Source organism: Harpegnathos saltator, unplaced genomic scaffold, assembly GCF_003227715.2.
Source record: "Harpegnathos saltator strain DR-91 unplaced genomic scaffold, Hsal_v8.6 scaffold36, whole genome shotgun sequence".
In the NCBI taxonomy this organism is placed as follows: Eukaryota; Metazoa; Arthropoda; class Insecta; order Hymenoptera; family Formicidae; genus Harpegnathos; species Harpegnathos saltator.
In genome coordinates this window covers 400,001-419,706 of record NW_020230161.1, presented here as the reverse complement: position 1 = coordinate 419,706, position 19,706 = coordinate 400,001, and the positions used below count along the sequence as shown (strand labels likewise).

The following is a 19,706-nucleotide window of genomic DNA, read 5'->3' as shown; positions in this document are numbered from 1 at the left end:
TTCTCGTCTAGTGGCTACGTTTGTCAGTACGACCCGCTGGTGAGATGGTGATGTCGCTGATCCGCCGCCGCCGCCGCCGTAGTCTCCTTTTCCCTCGTGTTCGTCCCGTGAGACGTCACTGGTCGTCCTTGCCCCGTACTTACTCGGCAGAGGTACTTCGCTTCCTCGATCGAACGCTTCCTAGAGTCTCTCGACGTTCCCTCATCATCCGCGATAGGTTCGCCCGAGTGCTTCGGACGACGAGTGAATCGCGTCCCCTTCCTCTGGAAGCTCGATTCGTTTCAGTGATATACAGAACATTCGATGAGCGAGATCGGGACGAGGTTTACGCTCAAGATTACCGTGAAGTAATTTCTTGGGAGGAAGCGCACGGAAGCGTCCTTGCAGATATCGATGGGTATGTTGTGCCTGACACCAAAGATCCAAGACTCACACCGGTGAGGAAGGAACGTTTTTTTCGTGCACTTCCTCGTTAGTATTATTTTTCAGTCTGCTCGACGAGTTCGATCGACAAACGAAGAAGGCGGGAAGGGGGGAGGGAGGGAGAGGGAGAACGATGGTTGAAGCGAGAAGTGTGAGAGGGATGAGGGCAAGTTCGCGTCGATAGGCCCTGCTTCACTGACTAACTGACTGAACAATCGTTCTTCAACGGATCGTAATGTAAAAACAACAAGTATTATCAGTAATATTGGCATGGTGTTGTTATGGCACGTTCAATTTGCTGCTACACTGAGCGACGCGTTTTCTCTTTCGCAACGGCTGTCGTGTTTCACTCGTTGTACAAACACCGTACGATATACCCGGTCGGGTGGAAAAATGAAAGAAAATGAAAAACACAGGAAAAACGCGAAAAGGAGAAGTCAAGAGGAGGGGGCTAGGGGGAAGGGAAACCATTTTCGTCGACATGAACGTTCGCGTACATACATTGGCGCGAAGTCTACCGTTTCGTGCTGCAGAAACGCGCGTGATTTTTGGCACACACACACACACACACACACATACACACGCACACACACTCTCTCTCTCTCTCTCTCTCTCTCTCGCGTTCAATCTCTCTTCATTGCACTTTCCCATGCGCCGCAACAAATGCTCCTTTAACATATTTATTTTATGTACAAAAAAGGAAGCTGCTTTTCTCTCGCCATAAACGAACGCACGTAGAGAACAACCGTAACAAAAGACCGGCTTAACGCGCTTCCTCTCATTTTCCGCCTGTAAAGTGGTAATGGGATTAGATTGCACCGAGAGGTGTCGCATAACAAAAGTCGGTCGCTATTAATACACATCGCAATTATGTGCCCGACCTGTTGGCCGACATATCGCGCACGTACGATGCGCGATCCAAGCTGCTTACAAAATGATGTTGCGAGGTCACACCCTCTGCGCGCTGGGGGAAAATTTTCGCGGCTGGTGCATGGAAAATATGTGGAACATGTGGAAGAGATGGAAAAGAGATCGGTAAAAGGTTGCTCGAAAAAGGTCGATTTAAAACTTACTTTGCAAGGCGAGTATAAAGGGATAATAAAAAAGAAAACTGATCTCAGTTTCACAGAGTGACGATTGCGAGCAGCTTGTTACCGCGCAAGTAACAATTCTTGGTACATTCGCAAACGAAACGTCTACAAGCTCGCACATTGGCATATCTATCATTTGCTCGACACATTCATCGCAATGTCAGAGAGGTACGTTTTCACATGTCGCTTGCTCGTTACACCATAAATCAATGCAAACACGTAAAATGAACACGTAAAATGAGAAGCGTAAAAGAAAAGCGCCGTGTGCCGCGCTTGATATCCGCGATAACAATATTCCTAACGACATTTCCACGCTCATAACGAAAATCTGCATTGTATATCCTATCATATCGAATTACCGAATGATACTAAAATCGATAAGAAGAAAACGAGTAGACGAATAAAGTAATAAAATACCGAAGGACACTCGGCCCCTTCAACGAAAGGTAATTGCAATTTTACCTTTCACACATTGCCGCGCCCATTGTAATAGTTAAAAATTACCTCTCTGCACGACCGCGGAGAGAAACATATTTCTCTGACACTTGCTGCACTCGACACACATACGAATTGCGAATCGGCATTAAATCCATAAATCAGACAAGCTCATTGTAACCGTACATCGCTACACACTCATCAGAGACTAAGAAAGAGATGCGGGAAGAAGATGGGGATAAGTCGAGGAAGTAATTTCAAGGTAGGTAATCGCGATGGAGGCAGGAGCGAACGTGTTGAAGGAAAATCGTGGTCCTCAGAGAAAGAAATAATTAAAAAAACACATGCTAATCGCGTGCGACTCAACGGAGCTCGCCCAGACCTTCGCGTGGAAGCTCTCGCGTGTTCGCGTCTCTCGACCCAAAGTCTTTTTCTTCTTTTTTCTTTTTACCTACCGCGTTTATTGTCTTCGTTCGGCCGAAAGAGCGAATTCATCGATAAACGACCGGTGTAAAATCACCTTTCGATTCGCCCGAAGGGCGAAGACATCGAATGGTGCCAAACCCGATCGCGACAGCAACGATTGACACGCGTTGGATCGTTTAATTAATGATTAAACAATTAATAATGAATAATTAAACCCTCGCGGTCGTAAGTCGGTCGCGTATTCTCAGTACGAGAATGCGATACGTAATCGTCCCACATGTTTAATAAAAAGCAAACAACGCATTATGTCCTTATCGAGAAAAAAAAATAAAAAATAAAAAAACGGTTCATTCTTCCATCGAAACATTACGATACAAACGGACCTGCCAATCGTGTCACGTCCAGTGATAGATAAAGTAGAATCCGTGGGACATAGTTGGGGCAGGATAAGGAAAAAGGGAAAATGCTGAAGTGGGCGGGGATTCGTTACTAAGGGAGGGGAATTACCTTACACGCTAATTAATCGCACTGTGTGTATAGACTTTTAAAAAAATAACAAATTACATACAGAAGATAGGTATTTTGACAGCGTGAGGTCGAACAAATCAATGACGATAAAAACGTATCGCGCGCGCGTGCCCCGCTAGCTGATTCGCTTCCGTCCTTTTGCGGCTCTCCTCCGCTGATTCTTTTTTTTTTACCTCTTAGCTACTTGTTCGCGATATAATTATTTCTAAAGTATAGTACCTGGCACAGGAACATGACCTCTCAGTCATTGGCATCACAACGTAACAAGGACTACAAGCTGCGTCACACGCATCTTCTCCGGCGAGTCTGCCCTCTCTCGCTCTCACTCACCATACACACAGATACACACACACACACTCTCTCTCTCTCTCTCTCTCTCTCTCTCTCTCTCTCTCTCTCTCTCTCTCTCTCTCTCTCAGTTGTACATCATAATCGCGAATGTATGCACCCTTCATCTCTCCGCATCTCCTCAGTTTCGTACGACGCATACATCCCTGTTCTCTCTCATTCTCACTCGCACACACTCTTTCTCTCTTTCGCGCGCGCTCTCGCTCATATCTCGCTCATATCTTTCTCTCCCTGCCGAGCGGATGACTACAGCCAGACACTTGGTCCTGAGTATTTCTGCATCAATATTTGTTTCTGTTCGTAACACGTTATATTAACGTTCCGCCTAGACTCGTTATCCCCGACTTTGGACACTGGATGATCCTTCTGCGTTCCGGCGAACGGACACGAGCAAGGCCTGGCTGCCGCGGCGCCAGGAGAGAACGGCCGTGTGTCCGTGCGAAGGTGGCCGCAACGACGTCCACGATAACGATCGTTCGTCGGCCATCTCTGTGGCGTGTTTATCCGAACCCGAACCCCATCACGGCGACACAGGACGCCATTACGCTATGGCTCCTCGTGTCGCGGTGAATAACAGCATCGCATCTCTCGGCGCATGACGACGCGTGACGTCGCCGCCACCGCGAACTCGTCCGCCACCGTGTACAGGCGATCATCATCCGAGCGGATCATTTCGAGTACTCCTCGTACTGTCTTGGGCCGTCCCGAAAGTACGATACATTCCTCGAAGCCCTACCTGGTCCCACTTCCTCGCTGGACCGAAACCAAGGTAAAAACGTTGGGAGCTCGGCGACAGGGAAGTCATCCTCGCTGATGAACCCTCGTTCCGGAGCGGTCCACCGCTCGCTCCCCCCGTTCGTCCTCGTCTTCATCTTCGTCGTCGTCGTCGTCGTCGTCATTGTTGTCATCGTCGTTGTCGGCGTTGTCCTCGTCGTCATCGTCATCGTCGACGTTGTTGTCGTCTCGGTCGAGCGCTTGTCGCCCGGCCTCCTCGTCGTGTGTATACGTAGATGGACCCCGTAGATGACTCCGCGTGTTGCAACAGTCCGGTCACGTGGGTCCGCCCAGGGCTACGTAACACTGATCGCCGGGTTGGAAGGGCCCGATGGCGCGGGCTCGCTCTTTATACACTGTCCGGTCAGCTGATTGACACTGAGCGGATTGTTGATGTCGTGCGGGTTCGTGCCGACGGGATTGCGATGGGGTGGTGGAGGTGGTTGCTGTTGTTGTTGCTGCTGTTGCTGCTGCTGCTGCTGCTGCTGCTGCTGCGCCACCGCCGTCGCAGTCGCCGTCGCTGTCGTGACCGCCGCCACCGCTGCCGCCGCTGTCGCCGCCACCACTGTCGTCGAGGTCGGCTGGTTGTGCGGCTGCTGGCTAGTGTTCGGTAGAGGCAGGGGTGGCACTGGCGGCGTCAACGGACACGGGCACGGACTGGCCATGCTCGAGGGCGATGGTAAGACCAACGACGGGCTCGCCAGACTAGACAACGCGGACAGGCCTCCGGGGCTACTCAAGGACTCGTCATCCTCGGGAGTACCTGCTTCACCTACGCTGCCCAGATTGTCCTCCGAATGATCGTCCTCACCTTCACCGTCGGCTTCGCCGTCGCCGTCTCCTCCCTCCCCCATGTATCTGATACATTTCTTCTTACGTCTGCAAACAAGGACGGGAGTCGATTAGCGTACGCTCGCTCGGCTGCGTATATTCGCGGATCCGATATAGTAATAATAGTGGTGGTGGTGGTGGTGGTGGTGGTGGTGGTGGTGGTGGTGTGGTGTGTATGTATGTATGTATGTGTATGTGTGTGATTACGGCATTTCCATCTGTGAGCGTTGGCCGCGGTTCGTCTCGACCTCCCGATCCGGGACCGGAATTAGGAACACTCAGTTTGCTCGTGTTTCGTCTTTCGTTGTTTGTCTTTCACGAAGTAGAGGTTAGCGGAAGCCGGTTTGTCAACGGCTTCCACTGCGAGACAATTTGACCGCTCGGTTGTGTTACGACCGTTGAAACTTTATAAACCGACTGTCAAGTTCATGACTCCGAATCCGATAATTTTCCGCGTCTTGCTTGGAGTTCTCACCGATGGAAAGCGTCGTGTTCGTTGAAAGAATGTTACATCTAGAATTGTTACCAACTAAAAAAAAAAAAAATCATGCGATCACTCGTCATCATTGCAAAGTCAGACGCACAAACGTCCTCCGGCCGCGTTAATGGATTATAATCTTAGCGAGCGCTCTGATTGATCGCCAGAGCGTCGATCTGACGCGATCGATCATCATCCCGTGTGCGCCTGGCGTTGCTCCGATTGCTCGACACTGATCACTCGCTCGCAAATGCCATGCTCAGAGATCCTTAAACGTAACAAGCACAAGAAGTGTAAGAAATTGATACGTGAAAACGAAACAAAACTCAATCGCCAGGAAGGGCATCTATAGAACGAACGTCGATCATCTCGACGGATCTCGATCGGGGTGACTCGCGCGCGGGGTCTCGGGTCTCTTATTCTCCTTCCTTTCTTCTTGCTTTTCTCTTTCGTGCTTATTGGTCTAATCCCGCGGAACTTCCGTTCGCCGGCCGACGGAGGCAACGTTGCTCACGCAGCAAGTGGTGGCCGGTACGTGTTATGTGGAACTTGGAATTATCGCGGCCAATTCGGCAAAACGCGCCGAAGCGAAGCTTCTCAGAGCCCGTCCCGTTAAAAGTGGATGAGACAGCGAACAATGGTAGATTGCGGACGACGAAGAGGAAGAAGAGAGGCGGATTTGCTACTGCACAATTTTCAAAAGTGAGCCCGTCCGACCTCGTGAGAACTGCTTCGCAGTCGAGACACATATCTCTTTCTTTTTTTTTTCTTTCTTTTTTTCTTTTCTTTTTCTTTACCGCTCTGCCATTGGCTCTCATTATTTATCTCTGCAGCTAAAATCAGTTAGTTACGTCGGCCGTGCCGTGCCGTGAACGACGGAGAGGGTTGCTTATTAAACTCGCAGCCACACTCGGGTCTCAAAAGCGTTTTGCACAAAACTTACGGGAGTTAAGCTCACTGCTTTTCAGCGCGCGACAACGGACGGCGTTCGAGGTCTCACGCTGGATTGCAACGCGCATTCTGTATTCCTTCGTTAGAGAAACCGTCCGCAATTGCGAGGAATACGCAACTACGGTCGGGCTTGTCGCCAAAGTCTCGGAATTACATCCTCCAAGACTTTTAGACGAGCGTCGTTACTTCAATTTTGAAGGCTATGAAGGAATACTGATTGTTCTTTTAGTAAAAGAGGGAAAAAAAAAAAAAAAAAAACAATCGTCGTCCTTTGCAATCCAATTCGAGACTTTTGACCATTTCGAAATTGTGCTAAATTTCGATTTAAATTCCGCTCTACGCGGTCAGTCGGCGTAGTTTCTTTTTTTTTCTTTCTTTTGTCTTTCTCAAGGAAGAGTGCCTGAAGAATGGTTATATGCACTATACGTATGGAAGAAACATGTTATCATATAAAAATATTACAAAAGAAAGTCATTAGACATTAAAAATAAGAAAAAAAAAGTAGGAACACATCCGTACAATACAATCATCTGGTCTTAATCGTACGAACTGCCATGCCAAAAAATTAGGATATATAAAGATCTTCTATATATATCAAACGTTCCGGAATATCGGACCAAATAACTGTTACATGTATATGTATATATGTATATACATACATATATATATTACGTAGATATATGTATATGGTAAATATATTTATTACAGACCAGCCATGCTAAGGGCAACACTGAGTAAATTCCAACTAAACGAGAGGGTAAATAAATAACAATAATAAGCTGTAAAGAGCCACAACAATGAGAAACAATGCGAGCACCGGGCCGCCGCCGTGTCGCTCACTATGGCGCCAGCTCGTATCTACTTTCCCACGATATCGATCTAACGAATCACGACAGAGTTCTCCGTTCTCGGGCGGAAAGAGAGAGAGAGAGAGAGAAAGAGAAAAAAAAAAAAACAGAGAGACGGAAAAGAATAGGGAGAAGGAGGAGAAGAAGGAGAAGAAGAAGAAGAAAAAGAAGAGAGGAAAAAAAAGAAAAATTTTTCTCGGCATCCGGTTACCGCTAGGTGGGACGAAAGATTTCGACGATCCATCCATTTCGAGCAGCTGGCCGACCATAGCGAGGACCGACGGGGGCCCGTAGGTTTTAAGTCGGGACTGACCACTGTTTAAGAAGAAGTGTTGCAGTAGAAGGGAGGCGATAGGCTTGACTAGAGATTAACATAAGTGGGTTCTTGCTGAGGCGAGGAGGCATTGGAGGCAGTGTTGGTGTTTGGCGGGGCGGCGGCCGTCCCCACCGTCCCTCCACCGCCTCCAGCCCCGACCCCTGCCCCCGCGCTACTTCCCACACCGTGATGGATTATGCTCGCGTGGATGCCCATCCCCGCTCCATGCTCCACTGGGCTGCCAAAACCAACCACCAGCCATTAAAGGGGCGCTCTCGCTAAGATACATCATCGTCGACTTAATCCCACCTCAATCTCGCACCGTATCGTGTCGTCACCCACACGTACGCGTGTCATCATTTCCGTTGTATGTCGAGAGGGTAGTGGGGGTAGGGTGGGTGGTTGGGGCGGGAGGGGATTCGAAACGTGTCGCCAGCTTTTTCTCGCATTCGTTTCTCTGCCGCCTCTTCGCCCTTCGGGAAATCGCGAGAGAGCGGGGTCGGCGATCCGCGAACTCGACTTGCCGAATCTTCACGATCGTTTCTTCACTCGTCTCTTTTCTCCCCCCGTCCTCTCCCCCGATTGCATCGATGTACATTCGCGATGGAAACAATGTCCGAACGCGGCGGTGAATTTTGAGCGACGAAAAGTGGAATACATACACGCGCACGCACACACATACACACACACACGCACGCACACACGCACACACACACGCACATACACACACACACACACACACACACACACACACACACCCGCACGCACACGCCGATACTCGGCGAAACAACCCCCGCGACGTGCGTAACGTTGGTTGCCGGCCCCGCTGGAACAAACTTGATGGATCTCGAGTGAGTGGAACGAAGAAAGACGGGCGGAAGGTGACTAGTGACGGCGACTGTCGCATCGATCAGAAAATATGTCTCCCAAATCCTCCGCACTGACGCGACGCCTTGGAATTTGTCTACTCGGGGCGCCTGGTAGCGCCTGGTATCGCCCTGCGATCTATCATTGTCGCGCGTTTCTCCTCCAATAAAAGCATGTATACACATGTACGTATACACAAATGTATATATATACGCATGTATATGCATCTCCTGGGTGTCTTCTCTCCGTCCGCTCGCTCGCGCGCGCGCGCGCGCGCGCGGCAATAACGAATCGACGGTCCAGTCGAGGGCACAACGACGATTCATACAGGCCGTAAAGTAAATTACGTGCATTCGATGCAGAGTGCAGTCAGCTAAGACCAAATGCAACAAACTAGGTGCGCTTTTGGCGAATTTCAACGACGATCTCAGCTGAATGTCAGCGAATTCGGCAGGGGAGAGCCTCCGACAAAATTCGGCAAGACTAACATAAGCCAGAGAGAAAGATAGATAAAGAGAGAGAGAGAGAGAGAGAAGGGGAGGAGAGAGAGAGAGAGAGAGAGAGAGAGAGAGAGAGAGAGAGAGAGAGAGAAAGAGAGAGACAATCGCACAGTAATTACCAATCGCTCAAATGTATACACGACACGAACTTGACACGCTTCTAGTTCATTCCCATGCACGCGGCGCGCACTTGAATTCACCCTGCCGTCGTCTCACGTCGTCGTTGCTACGACTGCAACGACTCGGCTCGCGCGCCGTTTTGTCTAGTTGGCGTCTACGTTCTCGTCCGCGCGACCGATCTCGACGGCGAGTCGTGGACGAGCAGCGGAGGAGACTCGCGCGAGGGACTATCTCTTTTTCTTTTCTCTCATCGTCAATCAACCGTCGATGGGATTCGTCCTCGCCCCTTTAATGAGGTCCATGAGATTCACAAACCCAGCCGGGAGTTGGGGCATTTGGGCGTACTGCGCCGTGACAACGGCCACAGTGAGTAATAGTAGTAGTAGTAGTCGGCGCTAAACGGGCGGCACGTGACACCGCGACAAACTACGAGAGATAGAGATAGAAGGGAAGAGAGAAGGAGAGAGAGAGAGAGAGAGAGAGAAGAGAGAGGTAGAGAGAAAAAGAGAGACAGTGTGCTTCTAGATATATAACCGGTATTTACAACAAGCCAGGTACGACCAGACGCGCGCACTGCATCGCGCCCTTCGCGGCGTGGACGAGGGGTGGACCGCTCTCGTCCATCCCCCGCGACTTTTGGGCTTTCTCGTTGGATCTATCGTCTCGCCTCGTTTAGCCCTTTCGCTTTCACTTTTGGAAGACACATTTTCTGACGGTGTCGCGCGCGCAGAGTGTTTCGCTGCGCTCGCATTTCCCCTGCTTCTTTCCTCGTTCGCTCTTTGCGCTCTCGCGGATTCGGCAGGGGCTACTCCGTCGCCGCGACGACGCCTTCCCCGGTTGCGAGGCGAACCCGCCGCCGCATCGCGTTTCGCGTCGCATCGGCTCGCCGCGGTGTGCGCACGTGTTGTGTGTGTGTGTGTATGGTGTGGTATGTGTGTTTGTTTTCCCGTATATGTATGTGTGTACTTGGTGCATCAATTACACGCTACTCGGTGGCGCGTCGCTCTCTGTCAAGTTCCACGGTAACATGTGGATGACGGAACGCGGGTCTGGGTACGAGACCGATGCGAGAGACAGCGAACGTCGAGGATGCGAGAATCTCGCCACCGGTGCGACGAACGCGCGAGCGCGACCCTGAGGAGAGTCGCGACAGCGCGCGCGGTCATCAGATTCGTTCGCGAGATCTCTCGGCCGACATTCGTCGCCGTCCGCCGTCGGAAGTAGCAGGGTACTACGCTTCGTCTTCGCGAGTCGCGGTTGCTTGCGTAACTTGTCAGAGAAGCTTGTCGCACCCTCTACTTGGCCATCGCGCGGCGGACCCGACGGGGATTTCCGAAACGTCTGTGGTGTCGACGAACGTGACGCCTCGTTTCTGGCCGAGCCCACGGGACTCTCTCGGAGTTCTCTCAGAGACTCGGCGAGTATTTACACCACGCGAGTCGCGGAAGTGGCGCTCGCGCGTATTCGGCGCGGGCGGTAACGGGTATTTACTCTTTTTCGTTAAAAGCACAAGGTGTATCGAGAGTGGCTTTGCACGCGGCACACGTACCTGCAGGGTTTGCACCATTGGTTTTGCTGGTCTAATCCGTACCTGGCGCGGCACTTCTTCATGTTGTTACCTAGAAAAGGGAAAGGGCCAGCGGTTAGTATGAAATGTTCCTCGCGAGACCATCGGGAGGAAGGGGGAGGGGGTCATCGCCGCTACTCGACGTTAAGGTAGTACATTCTGTCAGAGGAATGACGTAGTTATTGACATTGACGTTCCACGGTTGTGTGAAGAAAGACGTGAGAAATCGACTCTCGAGCAATCTACGATCACGTAATAGTAGAGAGAGAGAGGGGGGAAAGAGAGGGGGGAAGAGAGATAGACAGAGACAGAGAAAAGAGAGAGAGAGAGAGAGAGAGAGAGAGAGAGAGAGAGGAAGAGAAAGATAAAAAGAAAGTAATACGGATGATATACGGTTACGTGTATTACTGATAAACCGTGCGGGATTGTCGTGTGAAACGATCGATTGCGAGAAACGTAAGGAAGAAAACAAGGAAAACGGAGTGAATCGGTGCTCGAGTTTGCTGCGTTTCGTATACTTATGCTTTCTGTGACTGCCAAATGAACTCAACGAATGTCAACTAAGTCATGCGTGTAACAGAACGGTGTTTAACCCTCTGAGATCCGGCCACACGAAGATGATATATCGAAGGCGCGTTTCGCTCTTCGTGGGGAGATTCCACGACCGAAGTGGTACGGAGGGCATTTTACTAACGGAAGAGTCATCGCGAAAGTGTCGCGTTTGTGCCAGCTGGAGGATGGAATTAGTTTATTACCGCGACCAAATGAATTTATCTCTCTCGGGCTCGGCCTCAAAGGGTTGTCGTCAAAGTACGTCGTAGGACCTTCGTGGAAGACGCTTTATCGATGTCAGATTTCGTGAATAGTGTCTACCTGCGCGAAAGATTGAATAGACAGAGTTGAGAAACAAATCGGACAAAACGCAACGTGTGACAATTGAGCGATCTTTTGCTCTCGCGCGATCCTAGCGGAGTGAGATCGATGGTCTTCGGAGAAGGCATCTACGTATGTACATCGACAGAGATACGAATCGTTTCATTTGAAGAGCGACGCGAGCCCGGTCGCGAGACGGTTTCGAAATTTTGACGGGACGCGGAGACGTAAAATCTCGTCAGATCTTATCCGGAAGCGCGCTTCACACATCACTTTCCAAGCGAGCGACTCGTATCTTTGTCAAGCGGATAAATGGCATGCGACGTGAACGTTGAAACGTCTTGAGAAACACGATCAAAGATCATCTACTCGTTGAAATGTACGTGACTTGTATCATAAAACGCAAGCTCCGATATATGTGTGTATATATATATACATATATATATATACATATATATATGTATATATACACACACACATATATCTAAAAATATAAAATATGGATGTGAACGCTCTTCGCGCGAGCGCCGTGAAACGAAAATTTCGTATGTGGGGGTCAAGAATAAACTGAGTGATTCGATTAGAGGTGACGATAGAACGAAAACAATAAAATTAGAATAAAAATTAAAGGGTTCAGGCAACATTGAAACGATCAAAGGAAAATAAACGTACGAATCGAGAGTCCAAGTATAGGATTAAGAGACAGAGAAAGAAAGAGAGAGAGAGAGAGAGAGAGAGAGAGAGAGAGAGAGAGAGAGAGAGAGAAAGAGAGAGAGAGAGAGAGAAAGAGAGAGATAAAATAGAGTGACAGAAGAGTGAGAGAAACGGAAGCTGGAAATATGAAGATTGACGGTAAAAAAAATGAGAGAGAAATATATATATATATATAAAACAAAATAAAATAAAGATAGATAGATAGATAGATAGATAGATAGAGAGAGAGAGAGAGAGAGAGAGAGAAAGAGAGAGAAATATATATAATACATATATATAGAAAAAGACTGAGAGAAAATTAAACGCTCAGGATTGTCTGATTGCGGAGTAGGTCCCTGTAAAAATGCAAGATGGCCAGCGTCCCCAAAGTTGTATACGTAATTAATAATAATATGCGTAGTGTCCTTGTCTCTGGTGTGCGTGTGTCGTGTCAGTGTGTCGAGAGTTTGTCCGATGTGTAATGCTGTGATACATAGGCACGCATACGTGCACGCCCGTTTACTCGCGACTCTGTGTGTAAAGAGAGACCATATATATATATATAAGAGTCACATATATGTATATATGAACGTATATGCGTGTGTGTGTGTGTGTGTGTATGTGTGTGTATAATAATAATAAGAATAATAATAAGAATAATAATATAATAGTCAATCATATATATAATATATATATATAATATATCGACCCAAAACCCCTAAGACGGGGGGGAAACATGCAACATAATGTAGTGTAGCAATAAGAATGTATAATAATATAATAGTATATGTAATAATGAGTAGGGGTGGAGGGGGCGGGGGGGCTCTCTTTTCATGAGACGGAGATTGTAAGAATGTGTGGAGTGAGGCATGTGGGTACCTCCAGGATCACTGTTTGTGTCTTGTTTGCGCTTCCTCTTCTTAGTTCGGTTGGTATTTGCGCGGGAAGACCAGTCAGGGTACAGCTGCATGTGCAACTGTCTCTCCCGTCGCGCCAACTCATAATACTTGGCCTGTTCCTCTCGCCCTAGCGCGTGCCACTACCGAGAGAGAACCAAACACTTTTTGTAATTGTGCATGAACCGTGTGGACTAAACAATATTTTTAATCAAGAAAAAAAAGATTCACTAATGCTACTGCCGCCACCCTAATTGCGTATATATGTTGCCTTTAAAAAAAGTCAGAGTTAGCTGCTCGCTCTATCTAGAAGAAACTCGTTTCTGCTCGTTCTTGTTTGATATTGCTTTGCTTTGCTCGTTATGTCTCTATCTTTGTCTTTTTTCTATACACATTGCCTCTTTTTTTTCTTTTCTCTTTATGTATATATATATATATGTGTTTATATATATCAGCTTTATTTTTTTGCAATCATTGCTTCTTAGCATTGCACAGTAGCACTGGGGTCCCTACTTTCCGTTTAAAGTGCTAGAAGAACAGCCTAGGTTGTCCCCTCCCCCTCGGTCGCACCGCTATTCGTTGTATGGTCGATGTTATAGCAACCTACAGCATACAGGGTGTCTGATAGAGAGGACACGGCCTCGTGCCTAGCGGGTGGTGGACGGTAGGTAGAGAGAATTTCTTTGTCTTTCCCTTCCCCCGTTTCTTCCTCATTTCGGGGCTACACGCGGCGAACAAGAGAGTGAAAGAGTAGTGTCGGCACGGTCATACACTGAAAAAAACATGGACTCCCCCTTTTGGGAATATCTTAAGCAGCGCTGCTGACACTCCCGCGACCGCTGAAAGATACGATCCTTAGGACGAGTGTCATTAACGTATGCTACAATATGTCGGCGAAATAATGCTAAGGCAGCAGCGAAGCGCGAGACTTTCCGCGCGCGGTCACGCGTCCGTCTGTGAAAGAAATGCGATCTCTCGCGTTTCTTAATCAAGCGTACAATCGAAAGACCAAGAATATCGCGACGGCGCGACGGTATCTTAATGACGGCTGGCTCAATTATACTTCGCCGCCGTGGAATTTTTCGATCCTCTCTGTACAAAGAAGCATACAAGATGTTCCCTCCAGTGTATTTCCGTACGCCACCTGCCCCGATTCCTCCACGAGTGTGAATCGTCGCGAGTCATCGACTGCGACATCGAGGCGGCGACAGGTCTGCCTCTGCCAGGGACTTCGCGACGAAGAGCGTCACTTCCCCGTGAGGGAGGCGCTCGTCTCACGGCGGAGGTACGCTGGTGGATATTAAATAGAAGGGCACCGGGAGGAGGAGAGGCGGGGGTGAAGACGGGAGAGATGAATTTCGAAAGAAGCGCGAGAGACACTGTCCTCTCGCGCAGTTCCTCGTTAGATTCTCGCTCGAGCCGTGCTCGAGAGCACGGGGCTCGTCTTGGGAGGTAAGCGATTGCGAGCAGATGTCGTCCCCGGCGAGAAAGGCGAAAGAACAGAAGAGAGAGAGAAAAAAAGAAAAGAGCGGGACAGGCCCTGGGCCTCTACCAGACATCCCGTACCTAAGGCTTCGGTTTTCACTCTCGCTCTCGTTTATCGCATCATCGGTCTCACGCGTTACCCGTCTCTTCTCATTTCTTTTTGTTCAACCGGAGAACGAATACCGCTTTAGGGAGTTTGGCCAGATAAAAAAAAAGAGAGAGATTGCGTTGCATGCCCGCGAGAGAGTCCGTTTGATTTGCTTTCAGTTTTTACTTTCATTTGACTTTCTTTGCTTTTGTACTTTTCTCTTTTTTTTTGTTTTTTGTTTTTTGTTGCTCTGCTGCGCCACATTCCACAATCCCCACAGACAATCCAATCCAATTCAGTTCGAAAAAAAAAAAAAAACAAAAAAAAATATACATATATGCATATATGTACATATGTAAAATATCCAAGAGATATATATGTCGGTAAATATATAGTCTGCACGTCGAAAAAGAGTGAATGCCAGAAAAACCATAACAAATGGAAAAAAACGCAAAAAAAAAATTCGTACGAAAAAAAAGAAACGCACAGAGACTTTGATCGTTTCAATCAACCAGTATATAGGTACTAGCAATTATTATAATGAATTATTAAGGGCCTGCTGTTCTAGCACTGGAAAGTGGTACCTCCGGTGGGATCTGCGGAGCGCTCTTTCTTCCTCTTCTTCTTCTTGCTGCCATATCCGTAGTTATCCCTGGCACTCCAGCCGGGGTATCGTTGCTGGTGCAGATGGCGCTCCTGCCTGGCTGCCTCATAATACCGCGCCTGCTCCTCCCGGCTTAGCGAGTGCCACTGCGTGTCATACCCCCAAAATTCAGATTCACAGATTCATAGCCTCGCTGTACTTATCCGTGCACCATGTCCCCCGTTCTTTCTCCCAACCCACCCTCCCTCTCCCTCTCTCTTTCGCTCGCTCGCTCGCTCATTCGTTCGTTCGTTCGTTCGTTCGTTCGTTCGTACGTTCGTTCGTTCGTTCGTTCGTTCGCTCGCTCGCTCGCTCTCGCCCTCTCTCTGATCTCTCGAATAACTTATTTACCGTAATCGCAACAAGCGGACATACGTCTTACGACTCGCCGTGCTCCGAGAGTAACCCAAACGAAAACCACCCTTCGGCCCTTCCCCGTCACTGCGTTTTTTTTTTCTATCAAGGCGAGTCTGAGATTTCCTTAGATCCCACCTACAATGCTCTATTCGTACTGAGACACTAGTAAGTAGTACGGTTAGTTAGCTCCAATTGGTAGCCCGACAAAGCGTATTCATAGACGCATGCAATAATCGTACATGTTTAGAATGAAAACTCGTTTGAAAGCGACGACGAGCCAACGTTTTCTCCCTTTCTCTCGTGCGCTTGAGCGGCACAAGGGCATCGAAACATCCCCGTTTCGTGCTCTAGCGTGATGTCCGGTATATAGAATACAATTTGGCACGAACGACACAGAAGCGACCCAATTTACTCGTCAAGAACAATGAATTCTGCAGCGACTCGTCGAGTCGGTCCTCAGGTTCACCGTGTCCCGACGTTGTCGCGTCATTTCACCTGCATTTCGCTGTTCAGACTGAGAAGACGCTGGCTCTCGCGCTCATAGCGTAGATATTCTTGCATCAGAGTGAACAAATGTACTGGTATCGTTAAGAGCAAGCAAGCAAATGGAGAAATCTCTCTGGACTGAACGTGGCTGACGCGCACGTTTCGCGAGCATGGTCAATCCCGTATCAAAGACTCGAATTTGCCAATGGACTCTGATGCAAGACGACCGACTTAAAGCCTCGGTTATAGCCAAGTGTAAGGTTTACTCACTCGTCTTCCCAATATTTGGTTGATTGCGGCACTCTCTTTTAAGGTACATTCTGCTACCACCTTCGCCCTCATCTCCTTCATGTACAGCATAAACGCGTTCAAAGGCTTTTTTATATGGGGTTTCTTTTTATCTGTCAAAACAGCGTCAAGGTATTATGAGCTCGACATCGACCCTCACGCGCGGAGAGTGTACTCGAGTAGCGAGTACAGCGATTATCCGTAATCCACATATCATGTAGCGGCTTGAGCCGCGCGCGAGAAACCGCATGTTCCTCCTCACCTTGATTGTTTTGCTGGCCCGTGTCCTGAGCTTTCGCGTTGTCCGTAGGCAACGACGTGGAGTTTTTCTGTTCTATCGTAGACCTGCAACACACATGGGGAATAGGCAGCGTAAGTCCTCGCGGTTTCGCTATTCGTTCTATCTCATCAGAGACTGTGTCGAGATGCGTGCGTATGCGTGCGAATATGCGTGTGCGTGTATGTACCGTTTGTTGAAGTAGGACTGTTTGGCTTCGGGGCTGAGGGATTCGGGTTTCGCGCAGGACAGGGGATAGGTCGGCGCGGAGTTCTGCGAGTTGCACAAGTGCTCGGCGGTGAGGTTCGGCGGGGTCGTCGTCGCCGCCGTCGTGGTCGTCGTCGTGCCGTCAAAGTACGCGCCGGGCGGCTGCGGCGGTAGTGTCAGCGGACTCCTCAGGAAGCTCTGCGGCAATGGCCAGTTCATCTGCTGCCACATGCGGTGTCGCGCCTCCACCATCGCCAACAGCTGCATGAAATTCTGCTGTTGCTGTTGGCTGACGGCGCCGCCGCCGCTACCGCCGCTACCACCACCACACCACCACCACCTCCACCACCACCACCACCACCACCACCACCACCACCACCACCACCGCCGCCGCCGCCGCCACTGCCGCCGTACGGGGGTGGCGTGATGCCGCGCGGCGCGGTCAAGCTCGACATCTGCATGAGACTGCTCATGTAGAGCGCGGTCAAGAGCTTGTGATCCGCGGTTGGTAAGCCCGACTCGGCGGACTTGACAGCGTCCTGGAGTATCGCCATGTTATCCTCGATCGTAGTCTCGACCGTCTCGGCCTTGTCCTCGTCGATCGACGCCACGATCCTCTCCCCGATCACCGTCGGTCCGCTGTCAGTGTCGTCCTTCTTGATCACCAAGTTCAGCGGCTCCAGGCACTCGGGCTCCATCGCCATATGGGGCTGCTCGTGTTTACTCGCGGGCGCCCGCCGCCTTATACCCAGCGATCAAGCGATCCGGACCGATCCATGGAACGATCGATCCGAGGGTCGTCGTGATCCTCTCGCCACGCGCGCGCGCGCGCGCGCACGCAACACAAACACACAGGAGGACGCACACACACACATACACATACGCACACACACACACACACACACACACACTCGTCGTCGATCTCACGCGGATTGTTCGGAGGATCCCCCTCGCGCTCGTGTGGTCTCGTGGCCGACGAGGCCGAGGAGAAAAAAAAACTGCACGTCGTCGCGATCGCAGGTCGACACTAGTATCCGGACCACCGAGTCCTCGGAACCCTCATCTCGCACACGTCTGTCCGCCGTCAGCACGTCATCGTGAGCGGTATCGTCAACACAAACTCGTCATCGTCGCGACATCGCGCTTCCGGCTGGGAAAGCTCGTACACGTACAGTCCGCGGCGGCACACGTACACGACGGTTTACACACTCCATTCACATCGGCTGTATAGTGCGCTATAGTGCGCGTTAAAGCGAACGAGCGGGACCCCATAAACCGGCGAGGGCGCGTTGTAAACAGCACGTACGCGTACGGTGGCGCACGAGCGCGAGAAGACGCACTTTACACGCCGATGGCCCGCGGCCTCCACCAGACGCTGGCGGCGGCGACTTCCTCGCGGCGCATCCGGATGCCTGGTCCGTGATGACGTACGACGCCGTCGCTGTCGTATCTGTCGCGCGTCCGCATCGACGTGCTTCCTAATGGCACCATCGCCACGTCGTCGATCACGCGTTCAACATTTTACACGGCCGCCCGCGCCCGCCGCCGCTTCGGCAGCGCCAGTCGTTGACGCGACGACTTCGTCGCCCGGCGATTCGTGCGGTGAAATGTCTCCAGGGGCGGCATCCCACGGTCACCCATTCGTCATATCTCTCTCTTCCGCTTTTCTCTCTCCCTCCCTCTCTCTCTCTCTCTCTCTCTCTCTCTCTCGCCCTCTCGCTCTCTCGGGCCTGGACCCCCCTCCTGTATCCACCAAACACCCCGTCTATCTCGACGCCGACGACTATAGCGCGCTCGGTTCGTTGTATCGCGAAAACGCACCCTCTTGTCGATTCCCCGTGACGTTTTGTCGTGTGCCACGAAAGCTCGCTCGCTCGCTCGCTCTCTCTCTCGCCGCGGGATGATACACGTCTCGACACCTCTTAGTCCGCCGTATGTTTCCCAGCGGATCCTGCCTTGCGTCGCGTCGCGTGTCCTGTTGCGGATTTTCTCTCTCGGTCGTGTCTCCCTCCCATCTTCCGCCGCCGTGTCTCAAACGCGCTCGTTCCTGGCGTCAGCGGAATCACCAGCGACCGGTGTTACGACGATTGATTATCGGCGAGTCTGGGGGCGGCCGGGGGTTGCGCGCGAAGGGGAGGTGGGTGCGAGGGGTGGCACTGTGGGGTGGCATCATCACGATTCATGGCTCTCTCGCAGCAACCAGAGACCCTACCATCCGCCGGTCTACAATTCCGGAAGCGTGGGGGGACGACGTGAATATCGCATTCTCCGTGGCCTCTCTCTCTCTCTCGCTCTCTCTCTCTCTCTCTCTCTCGCTCTCTCTCACTCCTGCGTGAGGCCGCTGCGACTCTTCCTTTTTTGGCGGGCTGTCGCGGCGCTGCTGTCGACCAGCGGTCAAGCCCGGATTGTTCTGCCACTCGCGAGCGATGCGGCGAGCCGACAAGACGGGGGAGGTTGGTGGTGTCGCAGGGTACAGCGAGCGAACGCCGACGGTCAGTCAGTGGTCCCAGAGTCGCCGGCGTTTCTCGTACATCTCCGAGCTGTCGGGGAACATCCGGCTCTCCCGCACTCGCGCCGGCCGATCGACGGCGTTTCAGAGCCCAGTAAGGGCGGGAGACATCTCACATTCCAGACCCGTGTCCCAAAGCTCCCTCTCTGCCTATGCCGAGATCACAAAAGTCTCTCTCTCTCTCTCTCTCTCTCTCTCTCTCTCCCTCTCTCTCTCTCTCTCTCAGAAACTACGTGCTGGTAGACCAGCAGCGAGCTTCTCCGATATGCGCGGCCAAGAACGGACGTTCTCTCACTCCAGGCTGCAGGCGTGCTAAACGCGCGAACACGTCCGTGTATAACGGCGAGTCGGCTTCGCCCGCGATGCTGTGAAGTCTCGTGGCGTCACCGATGGTTCAGCAG

The 19,706-nt window shown here is 50.8% G+C and overlaps 1 protein-coding gene across 6 annotated transcripts in view; it reads right to left on the bottom strand.

The window, feature by feature from the left end:
- Nucleotides 1-2,698: 2,698 nt before the first annotated feature.
- The window catches only part of LOC105186992 (uncharacterized), a 44,727-nt gene continuing 27,719 nt past the window's right edge, over nucleotides 2,699-19,706 (bottom strand). The window contains exons 6-11 of one of the 6 annotated variants that reach the window (XM_025300357.1): nucleotides 16,575-16,657; nucleotides 16,295-16,425; nucleotides 15,123-15,288; nucleotides 10,486-10,555; nucleotides 7,447-7,687; nucleotides 4,747-4,904 (exon numbers count right to left, since the gene is read on the bottom strand). In XM_025300357.1, the coding sequence (XP_025156142.1) occupies nucleotides 7,495-7,687; nucleotides 10,486-10,555; nucleotides 15,123-15,288; nucleotides 16,295-16,425; nucleotides 16,575-16,657 (643 nt within the window). In that variant the 3' untranslated portion in view covers nucleotides 4,747-4,904; nucleotides 7,447-7,494. Of the gene's footprint in view, nucleotides 4,905-7,446; nucleotides 7,688-10,485; nucleotides 10,556-12,948; nucleotides 13,109-15,122; nucleotides 15,289-16,294; nucleotides 16,426-16,574; nucleotides 16,658-19,706 lie in introns of those variants that run through there. The other 5 variants (XM_025300358.1, XM_025300354.1, XM_025300355.1 and 2 more) reach the window with 5 other exon arrangements.